Source organism: Conger conger, chromosome 9 (genome assembly GCF_963514075.1).
Source record: "Conger conger chromosome 9, fConCon1.1, whole genome shotgun sequence".
NCBI lineage: Eukaryota > Metazoa > Chordata > Actinopteri > Anguilliformes > Congridae > Conger > Conger conger.
In genome coordinates, this window is record NC_083768.1 from 42,353,578 (window position 1) to 42,376,476 (window position 22,899).

General features: G+C 48.6%; 2 protein-coding genes across 4 annotated transcripts; one reads left to right on the top strand and one right to left on the bottom strand.

The window, feature by feature from the left end:
- Positions 1 to 47: 47 nt before the first annotated feature.
- pygo2 (pygopus homolog 2 (Drosophila)) lies at positions 48 to 6,066 on the bottom strand. Of its 3 annotated transcripts, none has more exons than XM_061255317.1 (4): positions 5,783 to 6,066; positions 4,725 to 5,045; positions 3,623 to 3,672; positions 48 to 2,941 (listed from the first exon to the last, which is right to left on the bottom strand). In XM_061255317.1, the coding sequence occupies exons 2-4, from the start codon at positions 4,780 to 4,782 to the stop codon at positions 1,238 to 1,240; spliced, it is 1,812 nt and encodes a 603-aa protein (XP_061111301.1). In that variant the 5' UTR covers positions 4,783 to 5,045; positions 5,783 to 6,066; the 3' UTR covers positions 48 to 1,237. The 3 variants fall into 3 exon arrangements, with proteins under 3 accessions (XP_061111301.1, XP_061111302.1, XP_061111300.1); XM_061255318.1 differs by lacking the exon at positions 5,783 to 6,066 and adding an exon at positions 5,608 to 5,748; XM_061255316.1 differs by lacking the exon at positions 5,783 to 6,066 and adding an exon at positions 5,476 to 5,748.
- A 1,810-nt stretch (positions 6,067 to 7,876) lies between these two features.
- Positions 7,877 to 19,410, top strand: LOC133137231 (SH2 domain-containing adapter protein E-like). Its single transcript, XM_061255365.1, has 6 exons — positions 7,877 to 8,940; positions 12,436 to 12,562; positions 14,165 to 14,410; positions 16,237 to 16,429; positions 18,278 to 18,397; positions 18,756 to 19,410. Exons 1-6 carry the CDS (start codon positions 8,470 to 8,472, stop codon positions 18,937 to 18,939), a joined length of 1,341 nt encoding a protein of 446 aa, XP_061111349.1. The 5' UTR covers positions 7,877 to 8,469; the 3' UTR covers positions 18,940 to 19,410.
- Positions 19,411 to 22,899: the final 3,489 nt, after the last annotated feature.

A 22,899-nucleotide genomic window follows, 5' to 3' on the forward strand; every position in this document is an offset into this window, starting at 1 on the left:
TAATAATAATAATAATAATAATAATAATAATAATAAAAACACGCAAATACAAGTACAAAAATGATTCTCTTTACTTAAGTTCAGTACCATTTTTCCCCAGGTGTGACTGATCCCTTTGGTGACCACCAGAGGGCAGCAGAACAGAGATCACTGAACAGCACAAATGTCAGTACAAAAAATGTCAAAAGAAAACGAGAAAAAAAGGCCAAAAATGATGCTTTGGACAGAAATTGTGGAAAAAAACAAAAACAATAACCGTTAAGCTATTATTATAAACATCCTCCGCTGTGTCAGTAATCTGATAACGGACATTTTTAGTTCAGAGCAATTTGGTCTTCTTCAAGGCCACGTGAGCACGTCGTCTCACTGCGTTGGGCTGTATACAAACCGAGCATTACAGGTCTGATCTGGTACAAGAGCACTACTTTACTACACGGATGTGATATGGTCAGCATCGAATTCACCGCTCGTCTACATCCACCGACTGCAAGCAGGTGACTCAAATGTAGCATAAAATGTTTGTTTTGTTTTTTTTTTCCTTTTTTAAAATTTATTTAAGAAGCAGGAAGTTTCGGCCCAACAGACTTTCCTGCGTTACAACTCGAGCAGAACAATATATTTCTCGATTAATTTTCGGTATCTACACGTATTCGTACAGCAAAGTAGTCTCTCGGAGGCGCTGGAGGTCCGTGGGAAGTCGAGCACACCGAGAGGGGCTACCCAGGTTTCCTTTGGAGTCTTGCGGCAGAGCATCATGGGAGTTGGAGTCCGGGGCGGGTGGTGAATGAGGATGGCGCTTGCCGGTGGGAGTCTCACTGCGAGTCGGTAGGTTGGGAGCGTCGGCGTCAGTCGGTAAGTCACTGTGTGAGGTAGTGAATCTGGTCAGTGCCTTTCCGTGGGTCAGTGCCTCGGGTCCTCGGGGATACAAACGTCGGTCGACGCGTTGGAACTCGACGGGGGAGGAAAGCTCCTACAGTTAAGTCCTAAAACGTACTTGTGTATGTGTGTGTGCGTGTGCGTGTGTGTGTGTGTGTGTATCGTACAGAAAGGGGGCGTGTCAGTCAACAGCCTTTACAAAAAAAGAGTCTTGTCACATAGTCGGACGGGCGGGGGGGGGGCGGTGGCAAAGCTTTCGTTCGGTCGACCAATCGAGACCCCGTCTCTGTCCGTCCCCCGACCCCTCTGTCTCTCCCTCCCTCCCTCCATCCCTCCATCCCTCCCTCCCTCTCCCCCGCTCTCAGCCCTCGTTAGCCGCCACCAGCTGGCCCATGCCCTGGCGCAGGTAGACGGCCTGGATCTCCTTGGTCTTGAGGCAGAAGTCGCAGGCCCACACGGCCGAGCTCTCGCGGGTCAGCAGCCCGTAGGCCGGCTCCGTCAGGCCCGTGCAGTCGCGGTGGAACCAGCGGTGGCACGACGCCTCGCACAAAATGGCCTCCTGCTCGTCGTGCACCTCCGACAGGCAGAAGCCGCAGGGGAACACCATCCCCCCGCCCAGCTTCTGGGGCCCGGGGCCCGGGCCGGAGGATGAGGAGGAGGAGGGCGCGGGGCCCGGCGGGAGAGGGGACTGGGTGGAGGGGGTCGGGGTGGAGTTGGACGGCGGGTTGTTGGGGTTGTTGCCGGGGGCGCTGGCGTTGCTGCTGTTGGTCAGGTTGGGCGGGTTGGCGTTGGGCGGCTGGTTGCCGGGCGGCGGGGCGCTGTTCTGCTGGCTGTACGGGGCGTTGCCGGGGGCGGAGTTTGGGGGCGTGGCCTGCTGCTGTTGTTGCTGGGAGGGGTTTCCGGAGGGGGCGTTGCCGGAGTTGGGCGGCTGCAGCGGATTGGACGGCTGCTGTTGCTGGGGGGGCTGCGGCCCGTTGAGAGGGCCGGTCGGGGAGGAGTTGGGGTTGGGCGGCGGCCCCGCTGAGGGGGGCTGGTTGGGGGTGTTGGGGTTCTGCTGCTGGAGGTCAGGGTGTCCCGGGAACCCTCCTCCTCCTCCCCCGGGCTGGGGCGGCTGGGGGCCAGAGGGGGGTGGGCCCGGGGTGGAGTTGTTGGGAGGGGGCGCGTTTAAGTTCGGTGGCTGCTGCTGCTGCTGCTGCTGCTGCTGCTGCTGTTGAGAGGGGGGACCCGACTGGGGACCGCCCCCTCCTCCTCCCCCCCCTCCCCCAAAGTTCTTCCCGTCCTCGCTCCCGGGGGGGCTGGGCCCCGGATAGGGCCCGTCCTGGGAGGGCTGGAACTGCCCCGGCGGGGGCAACCCGAGGGGCCCCCCCACCATGTTCCCACCCCCCCCTCCGCCGCCCATCCCGCCCATCAGGTTGATCCCGCCCTGCATGCCCCCCATGGGGTTGAGGGCCCCGTGTGGGGGCCCCCGGGGGCCCGGGCCGCCGGGTAAAGGCGGGCTGTTGAAGGGGTGGCCACCCCCCTGTCCGTGCTGGGGCTGCTGCGGGGGCATTCCGAAGCGGGGATGTGGGGGCCCCCCTCCCCCCGGGCCCCCCATGCCCCCGGGGGACAGCATGGGGTTGAACCCGGGGCCGGGGTGCATGGGCGGGCTGAAATTCGGGGGCAGGTTAAACTGGGAGGGCCCCCCAGGCGGGAAGCCTCCGCCCCCTCCTCCGCCGCCCCCGCCTCCGAACCCCGGGATCCCTCCGAACCCCAGCTGGTGGTGGGGCCCCGCGTTCGGGGGTCCGGGGCCGAACGGGGGCCGGCGGTTGGGCTGCCCTCCGCCCGGTCCTCCGGGGCCTCCCATGAACGCCATACCGCCCCCCATCCTGCCCCCGCCCCCGTAGCCGCCCCCTCCCCCGCCTCCTCCCCCCGGGCTGGGCAGGAAGGGGGCCCCGCCCGGACCCCCCGCCCCTCCGGCGCGCTGGGGGGGGCCGAAGTCATCGTCAAACGGGTTGGAGGCCACCAGGTGGTCCACCATGGGGGTGGGAGGGGGGGCAAACTCAGAGAGGTGGGAGAAGGCTGCCCCCTGAGAGAGAGAGAGGGAGAGAGAGGGAGGGGAGAGAGGGAGAGAGAGGGAGGGGGGAGAGGGAGAGAGGGAGGGGGGAGAGGGAGAGAGGGAGAGAGGGAGGGGGAGAGGGAGGGGGCAGAGGGAGAGAGGGAGGGGGGAGAGGGAGAGAGGGGGAGAGAGAGAGGGGGGAGAGAGAGAGAGAGGGGGGGGAGAGAGAGAGAGGGGGAGGGGGGAGAGAGAGAGAGGGGGAGGGGGGAGAGAGAGAGGGGGAGGGGGGAGGGGGAGAGAGAGAGGGGGAGGGGGGAGAGGGAGAGAGGGAGGGGGAGAGGGAAAGAAAGAGGGAGAGGGGGGGAGGGAGGGAGAGAGAGGGAGAGAGGGAGAAAGGGGGAAAGAGAGAGAGGGAGAGGGGGGAGAGAGAGGGAGAGAAGGAGGTGGGGAGAGAGGGGAGGAGAGAGGGAGAGAGACGGCAAAGAGAGGGAGAGGAAGAGACGACAAAAATAAAGGAGAGGGAATAAGTAATTTAACAATCTTCAGGAAGACATTCAGTGAAACTAAATCAAGAAACATACATTGAAACATACACTTTTACTCCAATTTATAGACATATTAAGATAATTACAAGTGGTGTGCAGTAGATCCACAAAATGACAGACAGTGGCTCTATGTGAGAGTGTGGGACCACACTCCTAGGCGCGTTACCTGGGCATTAGATTTCCTCTTCTTTTTTTCCGGGCTCTTCATCTGTGAACCTAAGGGGGGGGAAGCAGAGGAAACAAACCAAACAGATCAGCAGCAAAACCACAGCCTTTTACTTTCTTTTCTTAGAAGGGGTTCTATCTCGTGGGGGCATTTATTCACAGCAGAGGGGTAGAAGTCAGTCTGTACACTCTTAGAAACAAAGGTACAAATGCTTGTCGCTGGGGTGGTACCCTAGAGGTGCATAAAACTGTACCCCTAGCCAGCCATATATTATTACGCTTGTACATTTTTTTTGCTTGGAAAACATACTCATTTGTACCCAGAATGAACATTGCTGTACGTCCAGGGTACATTTTGGGAAATGTGATCCTTGAAGAACAAAAATGTACCTCCGCTGTCACTTTAGTTCTGAGAGTGTTGACTACTTGAAATGGTCGCATTCCTGGGGGTCAAACGCTTTCACAGAGTTGGCTTTGCTTCCGCCAAATTGTCAGACCGGTGTATTTTTGAGTTTTCTGATTCACGAGCATGTTGTTGTTATAGACGACGGGGAGAAATCAGCTTGCTCGAGGCCTTAATTTTGCCATTATCCAAAAAATTATTGTACTTTTTTGTATGCCAAGCACAGACGGGACGTATTCTGTTTCTGGATATTTCACTCGCATAGCGACTACAGCCAAAATTGTTTTTGTTTACAGGCAAGCCACAGACAATAAGGAAATAGGCACACGTGAACATTTGAGTTAGATGCATACATACCCCTGGGAGATAAGAAGTTCTTGACAGGCAAATAAAACAAAAGGGGGTATACAGACAAGGTGATGGACGGCAAAGCTATACATGAAAGACAGACAGGCAAGATGACAAAAGCGAGACTAGCTACAGAGAGCAACAGTACCTTCCGGACAGGCGGGAGACCGAGAATGGACAGATAGCTAGGCAGATACGAAGCCAGTCAGTCAAGACAGCCAGACAGATTGCCAGACAGACCCATCGGAAAACAGACAACCAGACAGTCAGGTGCATACAGACGAGAAGAGATATTAAAGAAATGTCAGATCACATACAGCGTTGAGACTGTGACGGGCACGGAAAATCCTACCTTTGCCTCGCTTCCCTTGACCTTGTCCCGCCGGCAGCCTCCCAGATTCGGCAGCCATTAATATGACTGTCGGTGCGGTGCCATGTCACCGTTCACATACAAAGAAAAATGTGAGAAGCGAAATGAGTGCTCTTCCAGTCAGCTCAATAACGGTCTGGATGATCTGGAAGCCGAACTTCGGTCAGTTCCAAAATGCCAAGATTCAGATATTTTTTTTTTGTTTGTTCCTTGGTGGCCCACGTTTTAGCTGTCACTGGCTCGGTAACGGGTCCCGTTCTGTCTCCCAAGATGCTAGTCGCGTCCACGGTTGGGAGCCGGGGCCTGAAATTGTAATTAGACAATAAGGTCCGTGCTAAAATAAAGCTGGACTCGTCTGCCACCGGAGAAAGGGAGACTGAAACAATGTTGGTAGCGGGCAGCAGAAACACTCCCCCCTCCTAAAACATGATCGCTAACAGATGTGCAACTAGCACGACAGCTAGCAAGCTATTGCCCCAAACATCGCTGCACAGCCGCGGGTATGATTGATTAACGTCTGGGTGCAATGGTTAATTTGGATGCTGTGAACTACTCGCTACATTATTTGCGTTAACATTAAAAACCGAGCTACCGGCGGGTTAAAAACAGTTAGCGAACACCCTCTCCCCAATTCAACGTAGCTAGCTAGCCTTGCGTTGGCTCGCCAGCTATGGTTGGTTGTCTAGCTAGCTCGTCTATATTTTACAATGCATTTCCCTCGTCCGATGCTTACTCCGGGGTCCGTTAACCGGGCCGTTCCTCGCGGAGATGGCCAGTGCACCAGCGCTACAACGGCAACTGCGTTATGCTCCGAAAAACTACACAAGTAATTGATCCCAAAGCTGGGAATCAAGCATAGTCTTACTCCGGCCTACTGTCGCCGCTGGACAAAGAGAGACCGACTGGGAGAGACGCTCACCCGGGAAGGTTACAAGATGGCAAAAATATGGGGGAAACTTTCTATTGTTTCTCATTGGTTAAAGGGAAACACATCTTTAATAGCAGAAGCCAGGGCCATTTTTTTGTATAGTGCAACGTACCATTGTTAGTTTCATTCCATATTTAGGTTACGCGTCTCTAAACAATAATCTATAAATTATGGCCATTTCTTCCGTAAATTGGTAGATCAGTCGAGAACGGTCCACTTTTAAACGTGCGAGAAGGGGTGGAAGAACAGCCCTATCTTATGAAACAACACGTCCTTCAATTCAAGAGTGAGTCATAGGAAATCGCAAAATTGTACAGTTACCTCCTCGTTTTATACATAAAACGTGTACTCTGGCTACGTAATTTAGGTTTCAATAATAAGGTCATTTTCAAGCCACAGCTCCCACTCCCATCTTAAAAGTATGGCACAGTCTGAGTGCTGTGATATTTTGCGCGTGCGCACTACATTTTGTGGAATGCCGGGAAATGTAGTTTAATGAGTAATAATGAAACTCTAACTAGAAGCTGCATCCGTTGCTCCCGCACTGGGCACAGTTGACGAGTTCTCTGCGGGCTCTTGGTGTATTTGGTAAAGTTTGCCACCACAGATCAGCTGGCAAACATCCTGGCATACTTTCAACGCCCACTAAAACAGCAGTCACACAAGTGCATTCAAATACACAAAATGCGCACAACATTTAACAAAATCCTTGCAGCAACACCTTATGGCTGGGATAATCTTCGTGTGGCTATACACTTTATTAGGTACACCCGCTTGTTATGGCGAATAGCTTGCTCGTCTAAACAGTGAATCATGTGGGTGCAATTCCAAATATCACACATGCAGACATGGCTAAGAGGTTCAGTTACTATTTGACGAAACATTAGAATGCACTCTCAGAAATAAAGCTACAGTGGAGGTACAATTGTGTTGTCCAAGGGTCAAATTTCCAAAATGTACCCTGAAAGTACAGTAATGTTCTCTTTGGGTAAAAATGAGTTCACTTTCCAAAAAAAAGAAAAAAAAGTTATATATAGCTGGCTAGGGGTACAATCTGTCTGTAGGGTATCGCTCCAGCAGCAAGCATTAGTAAGTGGTCGTACCTTTATTTCTGACAGTGTAGGTGGTCTATGCTACCTCTTGGTGCCAGACACGGTGGCTACGGCATCTCAGAAACTGATGACTTTCTGGGATTCAAAACAGATGTTTACAAGAGTGGTGTGCACAGGGCTCTAGGCATAAGTCATATAGGGGGTCCCCTAGGTAACCATGCCCCCCCCCCACCACCACCACATTTGGCCCCTTAACTCCAACTGAGCCCTTTGAATTCCACAGCATATCTACGCATTGTTGCTGACCATGTGCATCCCTAGGCCACAGTCTACCATTTTTAAAATGGATACTGATTTTGATATCTTACCATCCAGATATTTTTCCATAATCTCGTTCCATGAACATGACAGTGACTTCAGTTTAATCCAATGGCAAGCACACTCCCCAGATCCCAATCCAATAGACCACCTTTCCAATGAGGTGGAATGGGAGGTGTGTAGCATGTGTGTGGTCGGAACATCTGCAGGAACTGCGTGATGCTATCAAGTAAACATGGACCAACTCCACAAGAAATGTTTCCAGCTCCTTGTTGAATCCACGCTATGAAGAATCCAGGCCGTTCTGCGGGCAGAATGTGGGTCCTACCCAGTACTCGATAGGTGTGCCGAATAAAGTGGTCACTGAGTGTAAATGTCATACTTCCATTTAAATGCTTTGACATACGATTCCAGATTATTTTATTAAGGTGATTTATAGTCATATATAGGTTTAAAAGTCGTGATTTTTTATTATTGTGGGAGAAGTTACATGTAGCCTATAATCTGATAAACATCGACAACCCCTTCATGGTGTCAAATTGAACTCGTGGCTGTTTAATGCCAGAATCACGTAGCAACAAAAAAAAACAATAAAGTCCCACCTGCTTGTCATCATAAAGTCATTGCGCAAATTGTCGGAAATGCAGAAAATATCGTTATATTATTACAGAAATAATGGTCAGGGAAGATGCATTCCAAATAGCACTCATTGCCGTTATTTTTTACATTAATTATTACAGTTTAAGTCTAGCGTCACTGCTTCTCACCCCCCACCCTAAATACAGTTCAGCCTCCTCCCCACTTCCCCACCTATTCCACTTAATCTCTCCGTCAGAGTCGGAAAGTCGCTTGGTCTGATCGCTCCGGGAATGGGATCTTGGACAAGAGTCAAGATAAAAATTACCTTTATGAGAGTTTATCCGTTGCAAAGACTTTTCTTAGTTCTGCGAGAATAACGCCGCTAGAAAATAAAGGAAGAACGAACGAAAAAGAAAGATTAAATACGAATGGAGGAAAAAGAGAAGTAGACGAGAATTACTGAAGAGAAAGACAGCCGAAGGTCTATGGGGAAGTTTTTCAGAAACGGTTTTCTAAGCCAGTTCATCAGGCAGCAGGTCCAGTGACGAAAAACAGCTACTTTATTTGAGTTAATGTTAAATTGGTAAATTAAAAAATTGTCCCAAATTATAGTAAAGCTGATGCGCTTACCATTGATATCGCACGCACTGTTTTATTACAAAACAATAGACAGGTAGGTTAAAATGTTGTTCTAAGATAATAATAAGATTAACCGAAAAGTTATAGTATTTATGATAAAAACATTAACGTTGGAAGACGTGTTTCTTTGACGGGATATACTGTGGCTCCTGAAAGTCAGTCTCGGTGCGCGAGCGTGTATGGCGTTGAGGAGCGTTCAAAATAAGCGACGATGGCAAAGTGGTTCAAAGATTTCCCCATAAATCTCAAGAACGGTACCGATCGGATCCGCTCAGCCTCCGAATCAAGCTCTCAGTCTCGAGGCAAGCCCGGACTCGCAGCCGGGATTGGCACCAAAACTGGCAGCACCAAAGGCGTTGGTGGGGTGGGCTCGCTTCTCTCAGGGAGAAACAGGAAAAATTCGGCTATCGAACTGGGACGGAATGGGACTACAGGCGGAGGTTCTGTGAAAGATGGGAAGGTCTGGGATAGCCTCATCCCCGGGAAAAGTCGGAAAAACTCGAAGGCAGAGTCGGGATTGGAAGAGCACCGGTCACTTAAAAGTTCGATTTCGGCGAACGCCTACATCAGTCGGCTGATAAAGTTAGACAAACAGGAGAAAAACCCAAACTTCAACAGTGGTACCAGTGGTCCTACTGGACCTGAAACAGAGAAAGCAAATACTGCTACCAGAACGGAGACGGTGAGTGACATAAACGTCCCTTTAAATTGATAAGATTATGTAACGGTATTTATACATTTCACAAACAGGTGCAGATTTGGCACTGCGTAATTATGCATTATTAAACGGGAAAAGTTGTTATGTGACGCTTTCCGTAGGTTGAATACTAATCCCCGTCCTTGCTCTTCCCCAAATTTAACGCTAAATTGCGCGTTAATTTGTTCATCTCAACCATCCACAAAAACACACTTGATTCTACTATGCTTGCTGCAAGTAAAGTTCAATGGGGCTACTGTTGGTTGTGGCCTGTTTGTTCTTGCTATTCTACCTATTTTGTTTTTAAGAGCTTAGCCTGGGGATCATTTGTTCTACAATTGTCAATACACTTTGTCAGCGTTGTTTGTTAACCAATATGTGGCGTGGTAGTAGCGTGGCCTTAGGTTTTAATATTAGCAGGATGCTTGTGGTGTCAGAGGGTTTGGGCGTTGTGGGTTTTGTCACAGTAAAAACCATTGAAAGTTTGAAGTCATGAAAGTCGATATTGTTTCGTTCGCCCCCCTCCCTCACTCTTTGTCTCTCCTTCATTGTATGCACTCCTCCCTGTCTGCCCCCTGTCTCTCTTAACCTTCCTCCCTCACTCTTTCCACCCCCTCCCACTGCCCCCGCCACCAGCAACTCTCTATTGAAAACTTGTTTCCACTATCAGCCTATAACTGTCATAAACCGTGCTAGCCTTGCACAAGTAGTACAATAAGATTTTAGCCTGTCTCTCTCTCTCTCTCTCATACTTTTCCTGATTCCTCTGTCCTATCTCGCCCCCTACCCCCAACCCCGAAACACCTACATACTCCTCCTCCTCCTCCTCCTCCTCCTCCTCCTGTCGTCCTTCTCTTTCAGTCCCCCCGGAGGTGGCTATCATGTTGTTTAAAGAATGGTGTCACTCGACACTCCGGTGTTAACCTTGTCCACAGCGCAGGCCTCCGGCTATGCTTTGATAATACAAAAAAAAAAGGTGCAGTAAGATGGTGTGATAAAAAAAGAATGATAAAGGAGAGGGGGGAAAAAGGGAAGAAGAGGAGGTGGGGAAGTTTTTTGGGGGTGGGGTATGCCTCACATTTCTAGCTGTGTGTCATCAAGGTCTCGGTTCATCTCTGGTGACTCCCAGGCGATCGTTCCGTTTCAAAAACCGCAACACGATTATTGTTTTGTTTTGTTTTTGTCCATGAAGCATCATAGATTTTGGGATGGGTCTGTGGAGAGTTCTTTGGTATCTCTGATATCAGCCTACAGAAGTCATCAAACCGGACAGGGGTATTTGCTTTGCGTAGCGCGGGGAACATCACGTGACCCTTTAGCCGTGACAGTGCTGTGGGAAAGGCCACAGGCTACAGTGGAACAAAACCTCATTTGTTTTAACCAAAATACTAAGTCAGTGTTCCAGAACTCCACTGATGTCAGTCACCAGTAAAGATTGTTGCATTTGAATGTTCAGTTAAGAGGCTCACACCACGTCCTTACCTTCACTGAAAGAAAGCAAGTCCTTCTCCTCCTGGTTCCTCGAAAGCAGGCAGTCCAGACTTGGTCATGACGAACTGCACCTTCTGCTGATGCTCCTTGTACCACACGAGTTAACTGATTTTCTCAAGCAGCTGATTATACAGTTACCTCGCCCGACTTCTTGAGTCTAAACTGGGTGCTGATTTTAAGGGTTCCAGACAGGGTTGAGGAGGCCTGGCTCATAACCTCTCCTGAACATTGTCTTCGACCTCCAGTCTGCCTGGCACTCTTCCCTCTCGTAAAATCGCAGGTCAGACCGCGGTCGAACGCCCTCGCTAACAATACAGTAATCTCCTGAATGAGGATTTTACTGCAGTTTCCACGGTTATCTATCTTGACTCATTTTGGATTTCCTGCGAGGTACATATTTCACTGACAGGAAAAACTTGCCAGATATGGCAGATATAGCTCTGGTAATTCTGATTTTTAAAAAAAGTCAAAAGAAAATGACTTAACAAAGAGCTCTGGTGTTGAGCTTGGAGAAATGTGTGTTGGAGAGAAATGTAAGAATGTGGATCTGCCCCATTTCAGAGGCATGGGTGACACAATTACATTGCAGGTGCTAAATAGACAGGCTTAAATATTAATGGCATTTGGCAGACGCTCTTATCCAGAGCGACATATCGTTGATTAGACTAAGCAGGAGACAATCCTCCCCTGGAGCAATGCAGGGTTAAGGGCCTTGCTCAAGGGCCCAACAGCTGTGCGGAATTTATTGTGGCTACACCGGGGTTCGAACCACCAACCTTGCGAGTCCCAGTCATGTACCTCAACCACTAAATAGTGGGTAATATCAGAGGGAGGTCACCATAGTTTCCCAATTTAGCAATCACCAAAATGCATTGGTGAAGGGAAGTAATATTTAGATTTATCTTCAAGGCAGTGTTAAGGACAAATACTGGTTGAATATTGGCCCCCGATATTGATTTCAAGCTCCTGGTATATTGACACACATTATGTATTCTCATAACTAAACTGCCCAAATCTTTTAATATGTATAGAACTGCTCTAACACCCTGTTCCTGAAACCATGGACCTTCAGGGCTGAGAACTGCTGGTTTTCCACTCTCCCTTGACCTGAGAGTCAGATGTGAAGCCAGTCTGGCCAATCAGTACCACTAATTGTTTTGGATTTGGATTCGGGGGCCAGATTTGAGGATCCCTGGCCGCTCGAACACCTCTGTATTCACCCCCTTCCCTAATTTATCCTGCACTTTATTCAGCTTCTAAAGCAGTTTATCCTGCTTTACCTTGCTTAGTGTGAGCACATCAAGCACCTCAGACCTTGAAATACTGCAGTCATCCAAGGATCTTCTCCTCTAACCCACTGGCTTCCTATCTTTCCCAGCCCAGGACCCTTTTAATGAACTAGAATTCTTTCCGTTATCCAAGTGTTTTCCCAATTTTTCCACCAAAACCGCCTCAACTCCTCTCAAGACCTTCCAGAAGGTCCCGACCCTTAGTTTGGGAACCCCCGTTCACACCCAACCCAGCGCACAAGTGGACTGTCTCATTCCGGTCATAAATCCAGCCGTATTTCAGAACTGCCCTGACAGCTGGCACCAGAGGAATACTGGCGTGACTCATGCTCCCCCTCAAGCTCCCAGCCCCCACCCCTTCTACCAACAACAACATGTGCACACTCCACACACTGGCTTTCCTGAAAACACACACCAAAAATTCAGCTATGCCAGCTTGACCTGCTTGAAGGTTTAGCTGGCCAAGATGGACATAAGCTGGACTAGCTGGGTATGAGCTGGTCAACCGGAATGGCCAATCTGGTCATAACGCTTGTCTGAGCTCGTAGCTGGTCAACCGGCTACCAACTGTTTCAAAACATAGCTTGAGCTGTTTTTTGCAGCAGGGTTGGTATATTAGAGATCTCTGCATTATGGTATTATACATGAATGCAGCAAACCGCTGGGGCTTGATGCTGTTCCTGGTCTCTCCCTCTTGCAGGTGATCATCCTAGAGGACTATGCCGATCCCTTCGACGCCCAGAAGACGAGGGAGCAGAGAGAGGCGGAGAGAGAGGGAGAGAACGACGGCTACATGGAGCCGTACGACGCCCAGCAGATGATCACAGGTGCCCGTCTCTCGCTGTACCTGTGTGTGTGTGTGTGTGTGTGTGAGTGTGTGTGTGTGTGTGTGTGTGTGAGTGTGTGTGTGCGCACAGGCTACACTCAGACGGAGTGAAATACCGCAAGCACAAGCCCCTCCCCCTCTGCTCTCGTTAGGTTCCCCAGGAGGTTGCCACGGTGACTGTGGTGTGCTGGGACAATGGGCGCAGTTTCCTGTCTCTACTTCCTGTTTCCTGTCTCTGTTTCCTGGTCCCATTCTCTGGATAGGAAGTTGCCCTGCACTGACCCTCCCCTTGCCTCCCCTGCCCCCCCTCCTCATCTCTCCTACATGCCCCCCCCCCCCCCCCCCCCCCCTATGTGGGCTGGCCGACTTACCCAAACACCCCACCCCCCATCCTTAGAACTTCCCAGAATTCAGGAAGTGGGCTGTCATTCATCCAAATGACCTTTGACCCTGCAAGCCCTTTGTTTTACCTGGAACAGACACACAGTCGCCCCTACGCAGGCTCCAGCATTGTGTGGCTGTGATTATTACTGCAACCTATTAAAATTCACATCAGCCTAAAAAAATCACAGTACAGCGTTATCTACGGTCTGATGATATATCCATGTTATCAAATACTCTATATTACAGTCATATTCAGAACAATGACTCCTGGCTTTCAAAAGCAGTGGAGAGTTATGAGCACATCCAATATAAACTGGAAGAAACAAACTGCCAGTATTGTTACACAAATACCGCTGGTATTATAGATCATGTACCATTTAATATAATATACTGTAGTAAGTTTGAAGAGCACAGCTTGGTGGAGTGCATTAAAAAAAACATTTTACAGTTATCAAAGGCTACTTTTTATAATATCTCAAATGTAATTTTATATTTATTTATATTTACTTATTTATAATTCATAATTTATGTATAAATATCCAGAACACAAATCTTTTGCATTAACAAGCTGTCTTCCTAATAAATTGCTCACGGAGTGTACAGCTTTAGTTTTCTCCTACTGTATTCAGAAAAACAAGACGCCTGCACAAGTGTTCAATTAGGCCAGGGATCATCAAATCTGGCCCTCCAATCCAAATCCAGCCCTGGTTTCTCATCTCCTGGGTAATTAACTGAGCAATTAGTGCTACTAATTGGCCAGACTGTCTTCACGCCTGACTCGCAGGTAAAGGGAGGGCGGAAGAGGACTGTGATCTTATGATCCTTGCATTAGGTCTTTTTGAGTCCACAGGGTTTTGAGTGATTTCTCTCTGTCATGCAGAGCCCACAGAGGTTCTCCCAACCCTCACCTCAGTGACATGGGCTATTTAAAACAACTATGTGGAAAAGCAAATATAGGTGAAATATGCAACAGTTCTGGATTCGAATGCACATTTCTGTGCTCGATTGATGATGCCTGGTGTGACTGAATCAACCAAGAGGACCAGGAAGGCCGGGGGGGTTTGCACTTTTTGAGAGTATTACATAGGATCTGATGCACCAGAAGTTCGGCGAAGTTCAGCAAAGCGTAGAAAAGTGTTTGAATGTAAAACAGCTCCGCTGCGCGCCTGACTCCGGGCTCTGCGGAAGTGCGTGTGACTGACGCTCCCCGTTCTCGCAGACGTCGCCGCTTTCTGCACCGAGCTCCGGCGGCGCTACGGGCTCCTGGAGGGGGGAGAGGGGGCCGGCGAGGAGGGCAGAGCCGCGCCCCCCCAGATCTACGACACCCCGTACGAGGCGGGGCCGGAGGGCGAGGGGGGAGGGGTGCGGGGTCAGGCGACCCGGCCGGAGCTCGACGCCCGCCCCCCCGCTGAGTACGAGCTGCCCTGGGAGTGGAAGAAGGAGCAGATCGTCAAGGCGCTCTCAGGTACCCGTCGCTTAGCGACACTCGCGTTCCACTGCGGGGCTGGAACCAGGCTGGCTCTCAGGTACCCGTCGCTTAGCAACACTCGCGTTCCACTGCGGGGCTGGAACCAGGCTGGCTCTCAGGTACCCGTCGCTTAGCAACACTCGCGTTCCACTGCGGGGCTGGAACCAGGCAGGTACCCGTTGCTAAGTAACACTGTGTCTGCTATGCAAGGTACAGGCATCCTCCTTTGCTACTGCTGGGATACTTCACTGTGATTTTTAGTGCATTTGAGTAAGGTTTTAGTGCACATTTTCAAATCCAAACTTGATTTTGTTTTTTTTGTGTGTATGATTTTGTCATCCAGGCTTGACAGTGGCTGGTATAAGAACATGAGCTGTTTTGCTGCTACTTGAAGTGCATTTTCTTGCTTTTGAACACAATCACAAACCTGTACAAGCCATTATAAAGCCGGCTGGCTATCAGGAATGTGTGCACGCACAAATGTTTGAGGCCAATCAGAAACATTCTCTGAAACTCAAAATAATATATGAAATCACAGAATGTGAACTATCCCTTTAAGCCAAGTGCATGTGTTGTGTTTCATAACTGTGCTCCTACATTGTTAATGGATTGCCACATTACCACAATATTGATACAGTTTGGTATTTACTATTTACACCACAAGATTTATTTGACTCATCTTTATCCCACCACTGCAGCATCCTGTCAGTTAGGTGGTGCTGCAGGCCTGAGTATACATCCCCTGGCCTTCTCTCTGTTCTTCCCTCTCTCTCTCCGTCCCTCTCTCTCCGTCCCTCTCTCTGTACTCTCATTCTCTCTCCCTCTCTCTGCCACTGTTACTGTGGTTTGGCTACACATATTTTATTCGGCAGGATAAATAAAGACGGTTATTTATGAATAAAGACGGCTGCCTCTTACAGGCCAGGTTCCAGCTCCGGAGTGAAGGCCTTAGGGGCGTGGCCTCCAGGCGGACAGGGGGAGGAGCAGAGGGTGAAGCTCCTCCTCTTTGTCTCCTGTCAGAGCTTCCCGTTGGCTCACAGTGTTAATAAAACAGGAAGTGAGCAGAGGAGCCGGACAGGAAGTGAGGCGCTCCATCTGTTCGCATGGAGAGTATACGCCGACGCCAGACTGTGTCAGCCCTGTCTTACACCGCAAAAAAAACGTTTTCAGTCCTGTAATAAGACTTAACATCTTGTTTTTTCTCTCTCAAGTAGAAACTATCAGCTTGTTTTAAGTTACTGTTTACTTGACAAGTGAGAATTTCTCACCCCATTGGCGAATCTTGAAATGAGTCAAACTTTTTCACCTCATTGGCAGAAAATACTCAACTATTAAGTATTTTCATACTGATATTGAGACTTTTACTTTTTGCCAAATAAGAGAAAAAATATTACCAATGAGATAAGACAATTATCCTTATTTCAAATTGGCCAGTGGAATAAGGACATTTCACTTGTCCAACAGTAACTAAAAACAAGCTAACATTTTCCACTTGAGAGAAAAAAAAACAAGATCTTAACTTTCATTGCAAGACTAAAAACGCTTGTTAAGACAGTGCTGGAGATGGCCAGGCCTTCAGGCCAGATTTTATGGGACACTGGCTCTCTCACAGGCACGCACCCCTGAGGCTGATGGGTAATGAGCCCAGGCCTCACTAAGCACATTATGCCACAGGGCACGCTGATATTTATGAATTTGCCTACAATTTGTATGCTGCATTTTCATACTTTCATTTTCTCCCTCCCTCCCTCCCTCCCTCTCTCTCTCTTTCTCCCTCCCTCTCTCTCCCTCCCTCTGTCTCCCTCGCTCCCCTGTTCCTCCAGCTCAGTTTGAGGGCGTGGAGCGCCCCACCCCAGCCAAAGAGGACCCCCCCCTCACAGTGAGGCAGCACCTGAGGCAGAAGAGCTGGAACCAGAAGAGCCTGAAAGCCTCGCCCCCCCCTCTCACCCCCCCGGGCCCCGCCCCAGAGCTGGAGTCCGCCAGGGTGGACCCCACCCTGCCGCTGGAGAAACAGAGGTGAAGCAGGAAGCCTGCGTTATGCATCGCTATAATATAATCATGAATCATTTATTTAGCTGGAGCTTTTATCAAAAGCCACTTACAGTTGATTAGACTAAGGGGTTAAGGGCCTTGCTCAAAGGCCCAACAGCTGCATGGATTTTATTGTGGCTACATCATTTGGTTTTGGAGCATCGAGCGAGTCTGGACTCTTTTCATGTGGTCTGTGGTTAAAGTTAAAGTTACCCGTGCCTTTCGCTCTCTCACTGCGGTGCAATGCACACATTATAAGTGCAGGTTGGCTGCTGTAACGCTCTCTTTAATGCTGAACTGTACAGTGTGTCTCTGTGTCCACCTTCTTTAATGCTGAACTGTACAGTGTGTCTCTGTGCCCACCTCTCTTTAATGCTGAACAGTACAGTGTGTCTCTGTGCCCACCTCTCTTTAATGCTGAACAGTACAGTGTGTCTCTGTGTCCACCTTCTTTAATGCTGAACAGTACAGTGTGTCTCTGTGTCCACCTCTCTTTAATGCTGAACTGTACAGTGTCTCTTGTGTCCACCTCTCTTTAACACTGAACTGTAGTGTGTCTCTGTGTCCACCTCTCTTTAATGCTGAACAGTACAGTGTGTCTCTTGTGTCCACCGCTCTTTAATGCTGAACAGTACAGTGTGTCTCTTGTGTCCACCGCTCTTTAACGCTGAACTGTACAGTGTGTCTCTTGTGTCCACCGCTCTTTAATGCTGAACAGTACAGTGTGTCTCTTGTGTCCACCGCTCTTTAATGCTGAACTGTAGTGTGTCTCTGTGTCCACCTCTCTTTAATGCTGAACTGTACAGTGTGTCTCTTGTGTCCACCGCTCTTTAATGCTGAACGGTACAGTGTGTCTCTTGTGTCCACCCCTCTCCACCCCTCTTTAACGCTGAACCGTACAGTGTGTCTCTTGTGTCCACCTCTCCTGGATGCCGGTGTTGTGCTTGTGAGGGTAGTCGCCAGGCACTGAGGTTTCCCTGTCCTGTTTTGTACGGTGGCGCCTTTGTTAAAGTGGATGTGAACCCGCTGAGCGCAGTGCGGGCCTCTTGTTGTTTCGGTCGCTGCGTTCCTCCGCGCGCTGCGCCGCGGAGCTCCCTCCGGACGGGCCCCCGGCCCGCAATAAGTCATAATAATACGACTGACCCTTTGACCGGCCGCGTACAAACGCAGGAAGGGCCCCGGGCCCCGTGCCTGCTGATAGGGCATGCTCCGTCCCGTTTGTTTTGCACCCGTTCTTTTGGGTCTGCTTTCCGCTCCGCGCGTCCGTCAGCGGACAGGCCTTTACATTTTCCACACTAACATTTCGAAAATAGTTCTGTGCGATTGGCCCTGACCTGCCGCCCTTGCTTGCAGACCATTTCGCAATTATAAATAATGATTTGTTATTTAGCTGATGCTTTTATCCAAAGCGACTTACAGTTGATTAGACTAAGCAGGGGGCGATCCCCCCCCAGGAGCAACGTGGGGATAAGGGCCCAACAGCCGTGTTGATCTTATCGTGGCTACACCGGGGCTTCAACCACCAACCTCCGGGGTCCCAGCCATGCACCTTAGCCACTAGTTGCATATGTTTGATGCAACTTTCTGTGCTCCACAAACAACCATTTTGGTTCTATTAATAATTTCTTACACTGGATGCAAATGGTCTACCTGTCCTGCTGGAGTTCTTATCGGCCTGTGCTAATAAAGCTGGGCATTTAACCAGCATTCACATAGAGAGCCTCTCCTCCCCCCCCTGCAGGCAAGATCAACAGAGCACAGAAAAGTATTTGAATCCAAAACAAATAACTCAGGGCAGGTTTTGTTCTGACCTGGCCTGCTGTCTCTCCCCAGCTGGTACCATGGCTGTGTGACACGGCAGGAGGCGGAGTCTCAGCTCCTGCCCTGTAAGGAGGCCAGCTTCCTGGTGAGGAACAGCGAATCAGGAACCAGCAAATACTCCATCGCTCTCAAGTGAGTGCTGGCTCAACAGCGTGTGTGTGTGTATATCTTTGTGTGTGTGTCTTTGTGTGCGTGCCAGTCTGTGTGCGTGTATGTGTGTGTGTGAGTGCATATATGTCTCTTTGTGTGTGTGTGGGTGTATGTATGTGTGTGTCTGTGTGTGAGTATGTGTATGTGTGTCTTTGTGTGTGTGTGTGTGTGTGTGTGTGTGTGTTTGTCTGTGCGTGCAGAACTCAGATAAAGCCACCCTGTGTGATTATTCATTTACAAAAAAGGTATACATAGCTTACTCTCTCTCCCTAACCCCCTCCCTTCCCCTCCCCTCTCTCTCTCTCCCCCCCCCCCCTCTCTCTCTCTCTCTCTCTCTCAGGACGAGTCAGGGCTGTGTGCACATCATCGTGGCCCAGACGAAGGAGAGTGGGTACACGCTGGACCAGAGCAGCTGTGTGTTTCCCAGCATCCCCGAGGTGGTCAACCACTACTGCACCCAGCGGCTGCCCTTCACCGGGGCGGAGCACATGAGCCTGCTGCACCCCGTGCCCCGCCCGCAGTGACAAGCCCCCTCCCGTGCCCCGCCCGCAGTGACTCCGCCCCTCCTGCAGTGACTCCGCCCTGCTGCTGTCCGTCACACTCCGTCTCTGTAACTCTCTCTCTCCCTCCATCTCGCTCATCAAGCGCAAACCCTGTACTGCCGACTGAGTCTGTCTGTCTGTCTGTCTGTGGCCCATTCTGTACCGCGGGGATCAGCAACTCACGGTCAACCAGGGTATTCCATCTTCCCTCTACCTGGGAGACAGGTGTGAGGACTAGGATTTGAATTGGAGAGCCAGAGTTGACGATCCCTGCTGTACAGACTGTGGTTTCCACTGCAGTGTCCAATAGGATCACTGTGTAACACAGAAACACTGTTGAGCATAATTCGTATGGAGAGAAACCTATTATAGCATACCCTGATGAAGGCTTGGGTGAGCTGAAACTTGATGGTGCTTTACAACTTTGGAATGGAATAAAGGCTTTTAAAGGTCCCGTATTGTACACCTTTCCAGCGTTTTATTTTAGGTCCTGATATCCATAAGATATCCATGTCTGTGTGGTTTTCAGTACCAAAAACAATCTCTATCCAGGTTTACATTTCCATTCTCCAGCACCTCTCATGAGTTTTACCAAGAACAGGCTGTTTTAGTGACTGTGCCTTTAAGGCTCATTGATATCAATGCCCCTCTGTTCTGATTGGCTGGCTAGCTCTGCAACGAAATGAATACAGTCTGCTGAGTGCATGGGCTGTGCTGAAGGACATATGCAAATGAGTGTATAGTTGTGATGTCATAAAGTTACAGAAGTCCAAACATTTAAATAGAGTTCATTTATATGGACTGTGTGGATTTCTTTGGGGGCTGTGCGTTTTGATACTTTTGCAGTGTTTTTATAGCACCTACAATTATTTTATAATCCACATACCAAGAGACATATTGTATTCCACAAAATAGGACCTTTAATTTCTAACTACAATGGCATTTCTTTAAATTGTAACCTGTCGCAAAGGTTATGCAATTAGGGGAATTTCGGCAAAAAAATCTGATATTGAGTCCACTCAGTTTTACACGAATATTGCTACTACGAAGTAGCATCCCCAGGGGGTTCAATAAAAGCATAGGTATATATTTTATTTACCAATAAAATATATACCTATGTTTTGAAGAAATCATATTTTATTTTTCCAATTACGAAGGGTTCAGTGAATTAGGTTAAGAACCACTGCCTTAAAACCTCCTGTTATATTTTTCCTTACGTCAGTGTGCAGCTTGCAAATCTTGCACCGGGACAGCTTGTGAGAAACATGGACTGGGCTGGTAACAGTCACGGTGACAGAAACATGTGGGGCATTCCATTATAAGAGTGAAAATCCGGACGTGTTTTGACCCCACGTCAGGGATTTCGCTAGATTTCATGTAGATTGTAGAGAAAATGTCTCTGAGTCAAGAAAATGGCAAAAATAATGTTTTAATTTGGACAAGTAGTTTCTGAGATATGGGCGTTTGAAATCAGGCCTCTGGGGGGCACTCTTCATATTTTAAACAAATCTTAAAAGGCCAGAAAGATGTTTTTGATGTAAATCAGAAGAAAGCACATGGCTTTTCACTTCAAAAATTTCTGGGGGGTCAACTTCAGGGTCAAAGTTCACAATGTGAGCGAAGTCTTGTCTAAAACATTTTCAGTGCAAAGTGCCAATCAAACACGATATTTATATCCAGCTTTGACAATTTTGTGGCCTGTGTTATTGCCAGCCCAAGTGTGAGTTTTGATTGTCTGAATGGCGTGTGTTGGTTTGGCTGGAAGTATTGCCCCGGCAGGAAAACCATTATAACCAAATTTCCGGTCAATGAACAATGACGATGTCTTTTTTTGCTTAAAAGAAATAATAAAAAAACAAACCTTTTAAAAATGTAATCGGATATTTAAACGCAATTCAAGCAGCAGTTAATGATAATCTCAGAGCTTTGTCATGTAGCTGAAGGGGGCGGCCTGTAGCGTAGTGGTTAATGTGAATGACTGGGACACGCAAGGTCAGTGGCTCTAATCCCGGTGTAGCCACAGTAAGATCCGCCCAGCCATTGGGCCCCTGAGCAAGGCCCCCAACCCTGCACGGCTCCATTGGAGGATTGTCTCCTGGTTAGCCTAATCAACTGTAAGTCACTCTGGATAAGAGCGTCTGCCAAATGCCAGTAATGTAAATGAAGCTGACAAATGTCTCATGAAATAAAAGTTTTTAAAAAGAGAGTTTTTATAAAAATCACCAGAGCCCAAAAATATTTTTTAAATGAATTATCTTGACAACAGGGCTGAAAGCATTCAGGTAACTTACATATTTAAGAGTGTGTATAGCCTTTTACGATATTAAGTAATTAATTAGACAAATCTAAAAGAGGGAACAAAATAATAGTTCAATTAAACACTCAGCTATTGACTGCCACAATTTTTGTGTGCATTGGATGATTACGGCGCCCCTTTTTATTAATCACTTTCTTTACTTTATTCAAGTTCACGTAATCGCAAAACTTTTCCAAAATCATACAAAATATTATGGGGGATTACGGGGATTTTTGCTCACATTAGCGCCCTCTGGTGGAAGAGCTCGCCGGTTGCATTCTGCTGGATTCGACCCATTTAAGAAAACGCTTGATAATTGGCGGCGAGCATTCTGCACACACCCTCAAAATGAATACAGAAATCCTCTGCCCCTCTACCAGCCCAAGCATACTGTCTGAGTCGCAACAATGAGGAGCTGTAGACTGGGCAAAACAATGTCTCTTACCGTCTCTGTTCTTGTATTTCGTTTCTTTTTCTGTGAACGACTGCGACGTTGTTTAGGTTTGGCACCGCCAACTGCGTTGTGACTCAGCCTAATGTAACTCACTGCTTCGGGCTGACGCCAATTAGCCCGGATCCCCAAATGGTCTGATGACAGACCGTCAGGTCATTCGGGAAAATCGATGTGGCAGATTGAAGTGCGTTCATTTTTCAAGGAAATCGTGTGACTTCATTGGATCCCAGCAGCACTTGTCTAAAGAACGCCAGTAAGAGATTACCATCGATTAGACATAGTTCACGCAAGGGCTATAGACGCCATTTCCCGCTTCACCATGGCAACCCTCATTTACGTACCACTAATTGGAAATTACCACAACTACCATTTCAAGAACCTGGAGGACTACAGCCGCATTGAAAGCAACTCAAGCAGCACCCAGTCAGTTTATCAGAAACTTTAATTGAGTACATTTCGTCCAACAGTGCCAATAGCGTTTCCCTAAATCTGAAATTCAGTTGGATTCTTTGTGACTTGTATATTAGTCGTGAAGGAATATGTCTTAAAATTGCTGTTAGTGTTTTATACAAATGTGTACATATATACTGGGTGTTCATGTCAAACTAAGGAATTGTTATCATTAATATTATTAAAGTGTGTCAGTTAATCATCAAAAACTTTGCAGAATGTGTACTTCTGTACGTCTGGAATGCCGCAGGTTTTGTTAGGGTAAGATTTGTGATGAAAACCTAGTATGCTTCAGTGCCTGTTTTCATGTGCTGGGAATGCTGCACATCCCAGTACACCCACATACACACACACACGCACACACACACACACCACTCTGTCACACAGATGCGCACACACTCTGTCACAGACGCACACACTCTGTCAGATATGCACCCACTTGCACACACACACACACATGATTCAGTATTTCCGAGGACATCTCTCGGAGCACGTGGGCAAGTTGAGGCAGTTTTTCGCCGTGGTTTTCTGACAGTGCTGGGAACAAGATACCAGGGAGGACTTTTACTTTCTCAACCTGACGCATGGCCCATAGACCTGTCGCAGAGAAAGGAAGAGAGAGGGAGAGGTAGACAGAATGAGATAAAGGGAGAGATATGGAGGCAACGGGAAAGATGGAAAGAGAGATGCAAAGGGAGAGAGGGAGGGAAGCAGAGAGAATGAGGAAAAGTGAGAGGCAGAG

What these genes read in the sequence shown, in the direction of transcription:
- pygo2 (XM_061255317.1), bottom strand. Translation starts at nt 4,782, where the DNA reads ATGGCTGCCGAATCTGGGAGGCTGCCGGCGGGACAAGGTCAAGGGAAG. An exon ending in TCAAGGGAAGCGAGGCAAAG is followed by an intron (nt 3,673 to 4,724) that starts GTAGGATTTTCC and finishes CCCCCCCCTTAG; the next exon opens with GTTCACAGATGAAGAGCCCG. An exon ending in AGAGGAAATCTAATGCCCAG is followed by an intron (nt 2,942 to 3,622) that starts GTAACGCGCCTA and finishes TCTCTCTCTCAG; the next exon opens with GGGGCAGCCTTCTCCCACCT.
- LOC133137231 (XM_061255365.1), top strand. Translation starts at nt 8,470, where the DNA reads ATGGCAAAGTGGTTCAAAGATTTCCCCATAAATCTCAAGAACGGTACC. An exon ending in CGCCCAGCAGATGATCACAG is followed by an intron (nt 12,563 to 14,164) that starts GTGCCCGTCTCT and finishes CCGTTCTCGCAG; the next exon opens with ACGTCGCCGCTTTCTGCACC. An exon ending in AAATACTCCATCGCTCTCAA is followed by an intron (nt 18,398 to 18,755) that starts GTGAGTGCTGGC and finishes TCTCTCTCTCAG; the next exon opens with GACGAGTCAGGGCTGTGTGC.